General features: G+C 35.4%; 1 protein-coding gene across 2 annotated transcripts in view; it reads right to left on the bottom strand.

Moving 5' to 3' along the window:
• CEP120 (centrosomal protein 120) overlaps positions 1-15971 on the bottom strand; it is a 79160-nt gene that overhangs the window by 13627 nt on the left and 49562 nt on the right. For both annotated transcript variants that reach the window (XM_079917146.1, XM_079917147.1), the window contains one exon: positions 10148-10246. In XM_079917146.1, the coding sequence (XP_079773272.1) occupies positions 10148-10246 (99 nt within the window). The remainder of the gene's footprint in view (positions 1-10147; positions 10247-15971) is intronic.

The following is a 15971-nucleotide window of genomic DNA, read 5'->3' on the forward strand; positions in this document are numbered from 1 at the left end:
TAGTGTATAGGAATGCAAGAGATTTCTGTGTATTAATTTTGTATCCTGCAACTTTACCAAATGCATTAACGAGCTCTAGTAGTTTGACTATTTTAAATTATTTACAAAAGAGACCCAGCAGAGTTCTCTAGCTCTTCTATTATGTGAAGACAGTGGAAAGATGGCCATTTATGAATGGGGAAGTGGGCCCTCTCGACACAGGACTTGACCATGTGTACACTTTGATCTCAGACTTCCAGCCTTCAGAAATGTGAGAAACAAATTTCTGTTGTTTATAAGCCATCTAGTCTGTGCTATTTGGTTACAGCAGCCCAAACAGACTAACACAGGGGTCTGTGGCTACACAAAAAGTAGTCAGTCTCACATACCCTATCCTGTATGTCACTTATGTTCTTTGTTGTATTTTCCATCCTTTCTTCTGTTCCAGTTTGGACACTTTTTATTGGTTTATCTTCAGTTCACATATCCTTGGTTCTGCTGTTAATTCAGCTATTGAATCTTACAATTCATTTGTGATACTTTTCAGTTCCAGAATGTCTATATGATTGAAAAGGTTCCACTTCTCTAATACATTTCTCCATCATATCACCTATTTTCTAGTAGTTATCTCTAACTTTGTGTCTGGTGATTCCAAAATCTGTTGATTTATTTCTGTTGAGCAAAAGACAATAAGACATTCCACATGCAAGTCTAATAAACAAATGAAAAGATGCTCAAAGTCAGTAATCAGGGAAATGAAAATTTAAGCCACAGAATGGTATGATTTCAGACCCACCAAACTGGAAAAAATTAATACATCTGATAACAGCCAAGTGTTAGACATGGTGTGAAGAATAACAATTATACACCATTCTTCGGAACTGCAGATTTGTACAACCACTTTGGAAAGTAATTTCACAACATTTAGTGAAGCAGAAGAAATGAGTGAACCCTATGACCAGAAGTTCTACTTTTAGATTTAAACACTAGAGAAAAATTTTAATGTATAAAATATTTCACTGTTGTCTTATTATGAGAAAACTTAAAATATTCATATGTTTAACTTTTATAAAGCAATAAAATAAACTTTAGCTACTGCATCAAAATAGCTAAATTTTGAATCGCACAAGGTAGTCACAGAAGAATGATTCAAACAGAATATTTCCATGTATATAAAGTTTAAAAACATACAAAAGTAAACTGTTGTTTACTGATATTTTTAATACCTTATACACTTATAAAGAAAAGCAAAGGAATAATAAATACCAAATTCAGCTAAGTAGTTACCTGTGGAGAGGATGCAGGTTAGAAAAGGCACAAGGAGCACTGATAATGCTGTTTCTTACACTAGAAGGTGGGGGTTGAAGTGCAGAAGAATCTTCTTTCTTCCCCCTCTTTGGAATGTATGATATATTTCATTTAAAGAGTAATTATTAAAAAATAAAGAAAGGAAAAGAAATCCAGACAAGGATACACCAAGTTGTTATCTCTGGCTGAGGAGGTGATAAGGTTACCAGTGACTATTATTTTTCTATGTCATGATGCTGCAAAATTTGGATTTCTTTTACACTAAGCAAATATAATTGCAAACAGGAAAAAAATGGTCAATTATTTAATTTTAGGTTATTTTGTAAAACTGTATGAAACTTGAAACATTTTAATCCTTAAACATAAGAAAAGCCTTTAAATGCCTTGAATTTTTAGTCAAGTATATATCATTAATAATAATCACACATGCACACACAAAAATTAGAGGTTAGAGGAAGAAATCCTCTCTGCTGCCAGGTGCTCTGGGTTAAAGGCTCCTCAATCAAGTGAGTATAATCTTTATTTTGCCTTGGCTGCCTATAAATCCAGAGAGGAGATGTAAACATGCATACACTAGACTAAACAGCGGCTAAAACGTGGCCACTACTTACTCTCCCACTCACACATACCATGTAAGTCTGTGGGAAAAAACTTACAGCTAAACTAAGGAGCTCAAGTCAAGTTTTCTGAAAATAACCCAGAGCTGACAAGTCAGTAGGAGGGCCTGGATGGTTTCAAGACACAGTTTTTAACCAAGACTTGGACCTCCAACTGTTTTCTTAAACAAAGATTTACATCCCATCCTTGGCTAAATTACTTGTAAATTAATCAAATTAATTACTCTGAGTGGATAAGCAGGAGGCTGGACAAGATAGTGCTGATGTCAGCCAATGAAGTCTGTGTTGTTTTAACTAAATATATCAGCTTAGTTTTAAACAGATCTACTGTGCACAAATATGGTAAGGGACTCACATCCTACCCAAAATCTTAGTTCTGTTTCCTGTCCTGTGAACAAACATACCTAGTTTTAATGTATCAGACATGATAAAAATGTTAAATTTCTCAGAACAACAAATTCATACCTTTTAACAATGATTCATTTATTTTTAAAAAGTAGTGGCTGTTATTCTTCCTCCATAACTATATTCTAATGTGTCAAGAAATGTTTTAAAATAAATATGCTACTTAGAACACAGTAAAGTAACAATCTTAAGTTGGAGATGGGAAAAAAAGAATCTAAATTACCCCTTAAATGTCTAACAACCAGAACTCTTTAAAGTCAGTGTTATACATCATACCAAAGATAGCAAATCCAGACTGTATGGATATCGTTTCCTTGTCTTCTAAGTTAGGACCCATTTTACGTTACACTTATTTATATTTTACAGCTGTCGCCTACCCAGTTACCCAAGAACAAAAAAGTTTACAACATGGAAACAGGGTTTTATGCTTTTGAATCAGAAGAAAAGATTTTTTTCCAAATAATTGGAAGATTATGATTTTTTAAATTCACAAATTGACTATACTGGGTCACCTTTGAGTAATGGAAATCTCTGTTTAAACATTCTTTTGGCAACAGGCACGGAGCATTAGGTCTTATTTCCAAGCTTTACCAGCTGGGTTTTGTCATTAACATTTATTAACAATCTAAGATATGGCTTTCGCCGTCTAATCCGTACTACACAAATGTTTTGTATGGCCCTCCAGAGGATTTTGCTGTGACAAATTACTGGCAGAGATTATAGCCCCGTGGCTATTCACCAGAGGCAATGTAAAATTAACATGGTACTAATCCAATTTAAACAAGAAGTTGCACAAACAATCCTCTGAACAAAAGCAGATAGAGGATTCCAATTTTATATTCAAATACAATGTGTTTTTAATAAAAAGCTTTAGAAAAAAATTGAAGTAACTTTCACACATATAAATTGTGCCTATTTGATGAAGGTATTAATTTTAATCTTCCAAAAACAGTGGCAGAACACAATTCACTATGGTAATCGCAAGGTCTATTAAATTTCTTCTTAAAGTGTTGCATCTCAAATGTGGTCTGTAGAACATCAGTGATTCCTAGTGACCTTGAAATATGTTTACAGTGTTGTTTCTAAAGCAGAAAGTCTGTGGGATAAGGAATAGAAGTGGTCTGCAATGAAGGTTACTGTACTGAAAGAATGAAACTATTTTCTTTCATGAAGTAGAAGTCTGGAGTTGAACCAGGAATTTAACACCATGTTTTCTTTTCTTCTTAATTCACTTACAGTAACTTAAGAGAAAAGAGGCATCTGAACTTTTGTGATATCCTCTGTTATTAGGCACAAATAGTTAAAATTACTTTGCCAATGCTTTTTAGGCAAGAAGATAGAAAACACTTAGGAAAAAAGGGTAAACAGAAAACAATGAATTAAAGGAAAAATCCAGAAGATAGCAAAAGTGTATGAGAATGCATATGTTAGGAAGGAGGGGTGCTTGGGTGGGAGCCTTTTAAACTGAACGTTTTTTTAAGAGTCTCAGTCCATGAACTGGGGGGTTTTTGTTCAGATTATTTTCTTACATTTGAAAAACCACCTCAAACAGTGAAAACAATGTTGTCTGTCAACATACACATATTAACATAACTTAAAAATCAATTTACTCAAAGTAATAAATTTTTGCATGGATATTTCTTAAGAAACATAACAATTATAATGAAATTATGCTCTGATAATTAATCACTCATTTCTCCAGAAGAAATGCCCTATCAACAGCTCACAGGCTTCCATCTTTTCATTACTAACTTTGGCAATGCCTTGTAATTAATTACGATTGCATTAGCTCTTATCCTTCATAAGTCGCATAAATTTCTTCAGTGGTAGGCAGTCTGCCACTTCCTCCCAATCTACTCTCCATTTTAAAACTTGAAATGAGGGGCTTCCCTGGTGGCGCAGTGGTTGAGAGTCCACCTGCCGATGCAGGGGACACGGGTTCGTGCCCCGGTCCAGGAAGATCCCACATGCCATGGAGCGGCTGGGCCCGTGAGCCACTGCCGCTGAGCCTGCGTGTCCGGAGCCTGTGCTCCGCAACGGGAGAGGCCACAACAGTGAGAGGCCCGCATACCGCAAAAAACAAAATGCTTGAAATGATTTCATATCTAATACTGATATTTAGTATTATTTTTTAATGTTTATTTTATATTGGAGTATAGTTGATTTACAATGTTGTGTTAGTTTCAGGTGTACAACTGAGTGATTCAGTTATACATATACATATGTCCATTCTTTTTCAAATTCTTTTCCCATTTAGGTTGTTACATAATATTCAGTAGAGTTCCCTGTGCTATACAATCCTGTGCTTATATTCTTGTTGATCATCTATTCTATATATAGTAGTGTGTATAAGTCAATCACAAACTCCTAATTTATCCCTCCCCCCAACATTTCCCTTTTGGTAATCATAAGTTTGTTTTCTATGTCTGTGCATCTGTTTCTGTTTTGTAAATAAGTTCATTTGTATCTTTTTTTTTTTTTTAAGATTCCACATATAAGTGGTATCATGGTATTTGTCTTTCTCTGACTTACTTCACATAGTATGATAATCTTTAGGTCCATCCATGTTGCTACAAATGGCATTATTTCATTCTTTTTTATGGCTGAGTAATATTCCATTGTACATATGTACCACATCTTCTTTATCCTTTCCTCTGTCAATGGACATTTAGGTTGCTTCCATGTCCTGGCTATTGTAAATAGTGCTGCAATGAACACTCGGTGCATGTATCTTTTCGAATTATGGTTTTCTCCAGATATATGCCCAGGAGTGGGATTGCTGAATCATATGGTAGCTCCATTTTTAATTTTTTAAGGAATCTCCATACTGTTTTCCATAATGGCTGTGCCAATTTACGTTCCCAACAGTGTAGGGTTCCCTTTTCTCCACACCCTCTCCAGCATTTACTATTTGTAGACTTTTTGATGATGGCCATTCTGACCGGTATGAGGTGATATCTCACTGTAGATTTGATTTGCATTTCTCTAATAACTAGTGATGCTGAGCCTCTTTTCATGCACTTTTTGGCTATCTGTATGTCTTCACTGGAGAACTATTTAGATCTTCTGCCCATTTTTTGATTGGGTTGTTTGTTTTTTTCATATTGAGCTGCATGAGCTGTTTGTAAATTCTGGAGATTAATCCCTTGTCGGTTGCTTTGTTTGCAAATATTTTCTCTCATTCTGTGGGTTGTCTTTTCATTTTGTTTATGGCTTCCTTTGCTGTGCAAAAGCTTTTAAGTTTGATTAGGTCTCATTTGTTTATTTTTGTTTTCATTTTTATTACTCTAGGAGGTGGATCCAAAAAGATAGTGCTGTGATTTATGTCAAAGAGTGTTCTGCCTATGTTTTCCTCTAAGAGTCTTATAGTGTCCGATCTTACATTTAGGTCTCTAATCCATTTTGAGTTTATTTTTGTGTATGGTGTTAGGGAGTGTTCTAATTTCATTCTTTTCCATGTAGCTGGTCCAGTTTTCCCAGCACCACTTATTGAAGAGACTGTCTTTTCTCCACTGTATATTCTTGCCTCCTTTGTCATAGATTAGGTGACCATGGGTGTGTGGGTTTATCTCTGGGCTTTCTATCCTGTTCCTTTGATCTATATTTCTGTCTTTGTGCCAATACCATACTGTGTTTTTTTTTTTTAATTAATTTATTTTTGGCTGCACTGGGTCTTCGTTTCAGTGTGTGGGCTTTTTATTGCAGTGGCTCCTCTTGTTGTAGAGCATGGGCTCTAGGCTCACGGGCTCTAGAGCGCAGGCTCAGTAGTTCTGGTGCACGGGCTCAGTTGCTCCATGGCATGTGGGATCTTCCCGGACCAGGGCTCAAACCTGTGTCCCCTGCATTGGCAGGCGGACTCTTAACCACCGCGCCACCAGGGAAGCCCATGCCATACTGTTTTGATGATTGTAACTTTGTAATATAGTCTGAAGTCACGGAGCATGATTTCTCCAGCTCCGTTTTTTTTTTTCTCAAGATTGCTTTGGCTATTTGGGGTCTTTTGTGTTTCCACAGAAATTTTAAAGTTTTGTTCTAGTTCTGTGAAAAATGCCATTACTAATTTGATAGGGATTGCACTGAATCCGTAGATTGCCTCAGGAAGTAAAGTCATTTTCACAATATTGATTCTTTCAATTCAAGAACATGGTATATCTTTCCAACTGTTTGTGTCATCTTCAATTTCTTTCATCAATGTCTTATACTTTTCAGAGTACAGGTCTTTAGGTAGGTTTATTCCTAGTTACTTAATGTGATGGTAAACGGGACTGTTTCCTTAATTTCTCTTTCTGATCTTTTGGTGTTGGTGTATAGAAATCCAAGAGATTTCTGTGCACTAATTTTGTATCCTGCAGTGTTACCGAATTCATTGATGAGCCCTAGCAGTTTTCTGGTAGCATATTTAGGATTTTCTATGTATAGTATCATGTCATCTGCAAACAGTGACAGTTTTACTTCTTTTCCAGTTTGGATTCCTTTTTCTAATACTGATATTTGAAACACCGTTTTTGAACCATTTCTCCCTCAGCTTTGAATGACAAAATACAATGATAACCCACTGTCCTCGTGTTTTTCTAATACTTATTTTCTATTATTTATGCTAACTTCACTTGCATTTCTTACCACTCTGCCATGTTCTTGTTAAATATCAGCCCTCCCAGCTGAACTTTACGTTTACTGTGGGGAGAGAATTGCTGTATCTAGAGCATCTACCAGTGTGCAAGGTGCATAATAGGCTCTCAATAAGTACTTGATGAATGAAAAATGAACAAATAAAACAACTATAGATGTTTCTTCAGACTCAATGCACTCTCATCTCTTTACACCTAACTTTAGGAAGTTCACCTACTGACTGACAGTATTGCATATCTGCACAATTAGCCCTAACATAGGTTTTCCCCCTTTTGTCAGTTTCTACAGAACATCTATATTAAATCTACCATCCAAATGCAAAGTACTGTTACTAGTCAAACTATACTGAACCTCACTTCCCCACTGCTACTATTATATAACAACATTCTCCTATCTTGTAGACTTAAACATTTTCTATTTTTGGTTGGTGTCTGTCATTTTTCAGCTACTCAGTCGTAAATCCTTCTAATATTTGTTCTATTCATCAATATTCCAAAGCTACCATCTGATTAGGTCCCCAATGACTGAAACCAAGAATACTACACAATAGCTTTATGGCTCATATCCTTTTAACAACAGTTACCATTTATTGAGCACACACTACGTACGAAACACTGTGTTAAATGCTTTACAGACCACTCATTTAATTCTCAGAACAACCTGTGAGGAAAGATTTTTCATTTTCCAAATGAGGAGACTAATCAGAGAAATTATATTCCCCAAGTCCCAGAGGTAGTTAAGAAGTACAGCCAAGATTCAATACAGCTCTCTTGACTCCAAGGCCATGTTCTAAACTGCTATGTATGCTGCCTGTGGTAGAATTTGTATCCTGTTATTTTTAATAGCCACTCTCACCACATTATTTCCTTGCTCCCAATTCCACAGGGACTCCTCCCTGTGGTACTAAATGTAACTTAACTATCTTGCCATCATGACTTTATATTAGCTTATTCTCTTTCAAAGTCACTTTAATTCTCATTACCTGAGCTAGTCTATCTGTCAGTGATGTCATTTTCCTTGCTTATGATATGCCAAATCATGACTTCTTCTGCTTCAATACTCACTCTGTCAGAAATCCCTAATGTCTTCCACAGCTCACTTTGTTCTATTTGAAATTCTTTCACTATGTGGCTTCTATGGAATTAAACCATAACATTATAAAGCAGGAAGAGCCTGAGACCGCACTCTAGTCAAATGAGTCTAATCCTTGCTCTATCACTTAGTACCTGTGTGATCGTGCACAACTTACTTAATGTCTCTAAGTCTGTTTCTTTCATCGATAAAATGGAAATATTACCTGCTATATAGGGATCTTGGTTAGGATCAAATGAAAACGTATGAAGGGCTTAGCATAATACCAAGCACTTATCAGCTTTCCTTCCTCCTTAAACATAAGAATTCTAAGTTCTATCTGCCACATCTTCAATTATCACCTCTGCAAAAGGATTCCTTCATGTTATTAAGCTCAATCATTCTCCCAACATCAGTCCATATTTCTAAATGCTTGCTGAATTTCTTTCTGTAAAAATTAAAATGTTCAAATCTGCAAGTCCTGTCTCCTCCCCATGCCTCAATCAGCTTCTTGTCTTAGTAACCATCATTACAATCCTGGAAAACTCTCTTTCCAGACACTAAGGCTTGAACCCTTGACATCATCTTTGACTTTCCACTCTGCATTCTGATTAGGTATAGCGTACTGTATAGAATCTACCAAAACCATGTCTTTTACAATAATCTCCTTGTCATGTTCCCACTGCTACCTAGTCCTTATTTCCTGAAATGACCTCTAAAATGGGACCTCCTCTGTTCTCCATGGAGAGTCGATGCTTTCTGACTTTGTGCCTCCTTGCTATAATCATTCTATTCATTGTATATACATTTTCCCCACAGCTTTCCTAAATCACAACCAATTCTCCAGAGATCCATCTCAAATATCTCATCTTCTATGACACCTTTCCTAAGTTCTATTAAATAGATGTACTTCCCCTCCTGAGTACTCTGTACAGGTCTTTTCAGGGCTCTTACTATTTGGCAGTAAATGTTATATTTATAGTTTTCTTCCCTATTACTAAACTGCAAGCTCCCTGAGGCAAAGACCTATGTTTTACTTATAACTATAAATCTAGGACAGTGCCTTGAACACAGGAGGCCCTCAGCACTATATATGATTATTCATTCATTCATCTATCCTTAGTCTTGTGAGCACCTATAAAACATATTCAGTGTGTGTAATATTATTTTATACTTATGCTTACAATCTCAATTCATCTAAAAGCTATGTTAAGGCAAACTGCACTATTTATTCTCAGGCAGTCTAGTACATACTCTTCTATGAAGGTGGTAAGCATTTAGTACAATACCACAAAGATGTTTAATGACATTTGATGGTTTGGGAGACACATTAAAAAAAAATACAAATCTGAGAGACCCTACGTACCAAAATTGCATTCGGCATATAACGGACACATTTCAGAAAAGCAAAACTTACAATAAACTAACCACTAATGATCCTTAAAAGTTTAGGTCACATAGATGAGATTCAAAATAAAAATCTTGCTCATATTTTATTTGATCTTAATAATTTGAAGAAATTATAGCCAAAATTAAGGTTAATTCCTCAGGAAGCTAATGGCATTTGTTACCTGATACCAGGAAGGAAAAAAAAAAGTAATGTAAAGAATTTAGGAAACTACTCTCACTTTTAAATCCTTGTAAAATTATGCAAAAATCCCGTGATCCTTTTTTTTAATGAATAAATTACTGTGTCTTCCTAGGAATGACTTTTAAAATACGTTCTTAAAATTCTCCCCCCAAAGGCACTCCCAATAGAAGGAAATTAATACTAAGGAAAAAAGGATGGTAGTTTTATAAGTGAAAGTAAAAGGAGAAAAAGAATGATTATTTTTAAAGTGAAAGTAGAAATTATTCCCAACTTGCTGTGGAGAAGAGGATAGTTGGCTTAAAAAAAAAAAAAAAAAAAAAAGAAAAGAAAAAGGAACTAGAAGTTTTAGTTTTTATAAAGGAGGATCTTATATGTAACACATTAAAAAAAGGGGGGGTGGGGCCTAATCTCAAATACAGAACTGGACATTTAAATACAGACATATGAACCTAACAGATATTGCCAAATGTGTAAACTTGTAAAAAAAAAAAAATCAAGGGAGAAAGACATAAAAAGAATAATCCATCATTAGCTATAAACTACATACCTGTTTAAGTCTGGCAAGTTCTTTCAAAGCTCGTCCCCACTGCTGCTTATAATGCAGCTTAGACTTAGTTGTGGATTCCAACTTTCTTTCAAGTTCAACCTAACAGTGATTAAAATCATATCAAGTGAAACACTATACCACTGTGTACAATCACTGAAAGATAATATATACAAAGACTCTGGCTTAAGAAAAGAGTTTATATAGTGTAACATACGACATCATCTAAAACTGTTATATAATTTACTGTAAATATTATGGCACATGAACATTTTCTTGTTTAAAATATAGTTGTATTTTTACTGCCTAACAGCCTATACTAAAAGGAACTGAATCAGTCTTAACCTCCAGGCAGTTACTATAAATGTATTTAAAACATATATATTACATAAAGATCACAGAGTGAAAAATACATTTTTTTTTTAATATAACAAAAAGCAGTTGTTAGCATTCCATTTCACTGACACTCTCAACCTTGAAACCAAATTATTCCTTTTGGAGACCTATCATTATGTGGAATTTTGTCTTACATTGAAGAGAGCTTGTAGAGATACTTTTATAACTCTATTTTGGCAAAAATCATAATGCTGAGAACAGTGAACTGTTTTATCAGAAGGCAGTTTACTGAGAGTACAAAGTCAAAAATATTTTAAGAATGTTAAACCCAAGAGTAAGAAAAATAATGCTCCTAAAAACACTCATCTAACTTTTATTTTCTATTTTTCCTCAAATATATAAAGAAAAACACGAAATAGATTTGATTTTTAAAATACGGTTATTTATACTTGCAGCAGGCAATCTGTTGTGTATGAACTGAAGCCAACTTGGCTACGTTTTGGAATGTACTCTCTCAAAGTTTCAAACCAAGTACCAAACAAATTCATGTAGCCAACAGACAGTTTTACTATTTAAGTGATAAGGTAATTATATGGATGAATTACAGTAAAATACTGTTAATCTAAACTGGTCTAATTTTTTTATATCAAGTCTAGTTTTTCCCATACACACAACTCCTAATGTTTTGCAGAAAAATAAAATCGAAGACACTATCCAAAAATTCAAGCTTCAGAAAGCTCAGAAGGAAAATAAAATGAAAGGAAAAGCAGATTGCCAAAATCCCTTCACAAAAGACCAGAATGTTCTCTGCAGTAATATATGACTTCATGGAGTCAAGGTCTTTTCTGCTTTACAAATCCCTAGTGCTTGGATTTAAATGTGTTGACATTTCACAACTATACTCATACATCTTAAGTTGACTAATACTCTGAGATTATCAAAGATGATCTCTTCCACTTATGCCCTAAAGACTTATACTTATTAGCTGGTAATTTTAACAAGAGGACATATGTCAGAGGAAAAGCAAAAATCTGTTTTATGACTGTGTGATAAAAGAATAGTATTCAATTAGAAAAGTGACCATGTCCCTGGGTCTTGGAGAAGGTACAGTATCCTGGACGAGCCTCAGAATGAGGGTTAGGACAACCTAGAGAGATCACTTATACCCACTGAACTGACTCCATCAGAAAAAGCTGGGGAGGTTTTGTCAGTTTTGCCATGATTATCAAAATAACTCACATTTGCATTGATATTCACACAGTAGTTCACACTAATTTAAAATGCATATATAATCAAAACATATAATGTCTTTATTCTTAACAAACCAAAAAAAACTGCAGCTAACAAATCTGAGACGTTACACATCATTTTTCTAATTCATCCCAAACTACCAAATCAGTGATGCCTAACTTTTTTTAAGGATACAGATGCCTCTGTGATTCTAAAGAATTATATGGACCCAACTCCCAAAAAAAGGTACACAACCAAAATTTTGACACAATTTCAGGGCATTCAAAGACCTCGAGTTAAGAGCCCTTTTTTGTGGGTAGACATGAGACTTTGGGAAGGCTTTTTTGACTTAAATCATAAGCCAAGTTACAGACTCAAATTAAAACTTGGCTCAGGACCTAGAGTCAATTCAGAGGCTAGTGAAGACCAAGCACAGACTTTCACTGATTCTCAATGTCCCTGTTTCTATCCCTGATATACCCACAACTCTAATTCTCTACTGGAGGCATGGCATTGTCTTTGCCTCTAATTTCCTATTCCCCAGTTCCAATGTGTCACAAAAAACTATAGATTTCTCCCTTGAAATATTTTCCAGTTTTATTCTTTTATGTTCTTTCTACCATTTCCTAAGCTCAGGCTTATCTCATCTCTTGTCTGCTCAGCCTCAAACGTATTCTATCTACAAATCCTGGAAATAACTATTGTATCAATTTACTCTCTACTAAAAGATCTACAACAGCTACTACTTGCCTACAGGACTGAGCCTAAACTCCTCTGCCTAGGTGTTAAAGCACTCCAAGATATAATTTCCATCCTACTTGTTCTACTACTTTCTTGGTATTCCTCAACAGGAAACCCTCTACTCCAACCACCGGGTTTGTCTCCCCTACATTCACCTTGTCCAAGTTACTTCCTGAGCCTGTCGATTCTTTTTCTTCATCGTTTATTTAAAACTTCAGATTCAGCTCAAATTCTACCTCTCCATGGAGCTGTCTTAAAACTACTATATTCTGAACACCAAATGACTTCTGAATTGCAAAGCGTTCCTATCACATTCCCTGGTATTCAATTATATATGGTCATTTAAGGTTCTCTGAGTCATCTCCCCAATTATATTACAAACTCTTCTACAAGTGAGGTCCCAGGGACTTCCCTGGCGGTCTAGTGGTTAAGACTTCGCCTTCCAATGCAGGGGGTGTGGGTCAATTCCTGGTCAGGGAGCTAAGATCCCACATGCCTCGCAGCCCAAAAACCAAAACATAAAACAAAAGCAATACTGTAACAAATTCAATAAAGACTTTAAAAATGGTCATCAAAAAAAAAAAAGTGAGGTCCCAAAAGGATAACATACTTTTTACTCTTTTCTTTTCTCTCATTTTTCCCTTTGTCCTAAGACACATTAGATACTCACCAAATGTTCTTAAATACACAAATTTAGTTTCTGTCTTAATCTTCTGTATGCATTACTAAATTATAATGCTTTCCCTATTTTATTTGTTAAAAGTTCCAATTGTTTTTAAGCCATCTAAAAGTCATTTCCTAGCTAAAAGCACATCAAACTATTCACTTCTTAAGGGAATCAAGAATTACATTTGGTAAAACTGTATCTTAATGTTAACTTATTTTTAGACTATTTCAGTGAAAATGGAAATATTTGTGTTATACTGAAGAGACCAGTAAACAGAAAAGAAAAAAGCTCTCAATCAGACATAACCAGAAGTTGTAGACTAAATCAGGTACTTTTTCACTTAAGTCTTCCTTTTTATGCTTTTATCTCTTTGTTACTTAAGAAACAAGATTCTGCCCTCTTCTGGCTCCAAAAAAACTTACAAAGAATGTTCAAAAGAGCTGAGAAGCCTTGTTTTGCTAGGCACTTAAAAACAGTGGATGAATTCATTAGGTCTGATATAAAGGTGCTTCCATTACACTTTTTTTCCCCCCTCAACAAGTTCATGGTGCTGTTTATATTTGTAATATGTTTGGTGATTTTTATCCTTTTGGTAGAAGTGTAATTGGAAGAAGAAATTTTTAAAAATCATTTACAATTACTTCTATGGTGATATTATCTAGTATATATTCAGAAAAGATGAATATCATAAGCCCTCTGTTCCAATTTTGAGATATTTGGCCCTGAATTTCCCCAAGATAAAATGGAAATACTCTTGACACCTACTTAAGAGAACTTGTGAGAATTGATGAGATATTGTCTGAATGCTTCAAATATCTCTGGCAGGCCACATAATTCATAATATATAAACAGAAATACTTTAATATTTGGTTTAATCAAAAGGGGTGGGAAATGTCCAGTTTGATTCAAATTCAAGGTTACTGGTAGAGAAATGAGAAGGCCAAAAATGGAGAATGAAGAGGTTGTCCAGAAAAGAACGAAGCAGAATCAACAAGACTTTGCAATTAAATAGATTTTGGGGTAAGAAGAGGAACCAAAAATAGCATGGCATCTGACAAGCTGCAGAACCATTTAATGAATTCAGAAACGCTAGAGGAAAGCAGTTAATACCCTTTTCAACTCAATTTTTTTTAACCACTCTTATTCTTGTCTCCAAATTTTCTATATGCACCCTTCTGCCTCTTGAATAGTCATATCAAGGGCTGAATTTTATATCTATGCTCCAACCATCCCCATCTCTCTTAAAGCTTCAATTTCTCCTTGCTGTTAATTTCTTCTCCTTAATCTAAAAATATTCTCTGATTTTCCTACCTCTAAATAAGCTTTTCTCAAGAGCTTTAGGCCCTTGGGCTACATTTTTTTCTTGTCTTCTGAGGTTTTTTGAAATTTATTTTTTTATTATTTTTTAAATTTTTGGCTGTGTTGGGTCGTCGTTGCTGTGCGTGGGCTTTCTCTAGCTGTGGTGAGCGGGGGTTACTCTTCGTTGCGGTGTATGGTCTTCTCACTGCGGTGGCTTCTCTTGCGGAGCACGGGCTCTAGGTGCACAGGCTTCAGTAGTTGCAGCACACAGGCTCAGTAGTTGTGGTTCACGGGCTTAGCTGCTCCTCAGCATGTGGGATCTTCCCGGACCAGGGCTCGAACCCATGTCCCCTGCATTGGCAGGTGGATTCTTAACAACTGCACCACCAGGGAAGCCCTTTTCTTGTTTTCTTTTCAAAGCCAAACTTTCTATAACCTTCTGCAATTTGGCTTCTTAAAAAATCAGTGACCTCTTAACTGCCAAACACATGGGGGGGTCTTTCCTCAACCACTCTTGACTTGCCCATCATGAGAGATTACTTTCACTTCCTCATTCTTTAAACTCCCCCTTTCCTTTTGGGCACAGCACTAGACTGTTTTTATTACTTCTCTAAATCTCATTAGCCTCCTTCCTCAACTCTTGATTGTTCTCAAAGCTGAACGTCCCCCTAAGTTTTATCATCAATTAGCCTTCCTAAACACTCCTTAAGCAATTGCATATACCTGTAAGCTGTTACTTTATTCAAATGCCTCTCAAATCTGTTTGTCTAGCCCTATTCTCTCCGTACTGTATTTTCTCATTTTTTAGCCATTTAGTTAACTCCTTCACTTAGATTACTGCATTAGCATCTCAAATGTAGTATGTCTAAAATCTGAATTCTCTACAACTTCCATCCCTCCAAAAAAGTTCATCGAAAATCTTCATTTCTCTTAATATTAACATCCATTAAGCCAATCTTATAAATTGGCTTACAAAGAGTAATCTTTGACTTTTCTTACCAGATGAAATATGAATTCTTTAAGCAAACATCTAAGCTCTTCCCTCATATGGCTGAAAATTACCTTTATTTCCAGCATTCTCTTATCAGGCCTACACTTATTTTAAAATTACAGCTGACATTTGCACAATGCAGGGGTATGAATGCTAATCCTCCATGCTGTCAAAAAAATGCCTATAACTTTACAGTTGGCCCTCTGAATATGTGGTACCGCATCTGAGGAATCAACCAACCACGGGTCATGTGGTACTGTATTTTCTGAAAAAAATCTGTGTATAAGTGGACCCTCACAGTTCAAACTCATGTTGTTCAAGGGTAAACCATACTACTATAATGATTAGACTCTAGGTTCTAGTCAAGCAGCTATCCAAATATGCAATAGATATTTTAATCTTTTTTATACTTTTGTTCAGTACTTCTTTTTGGAATAACCTCACCCACATATTTACCTATTTAAAGTTTCACCTATTCTTAGGCTCCATATACAATGTCATTCCTTCTTTATACTTAGTGTGTTGATTTCAGAAGTTGACTTTGTTTTCCCTTTGGACTCATG

This window comes from Stenella coeruleoalba (genome assembly GCF_951394435.1).
Source record: "Stenella coeruleoalba genome assembly, chromosome: 3".
NCBI classification, from domain to species: domain Eukaryota; kingdom Metazoa; phylum Chordata; class Mammalia; order Artiodactyla; family Delphinidae; genus Stenella; species Stenella coeruleoalba.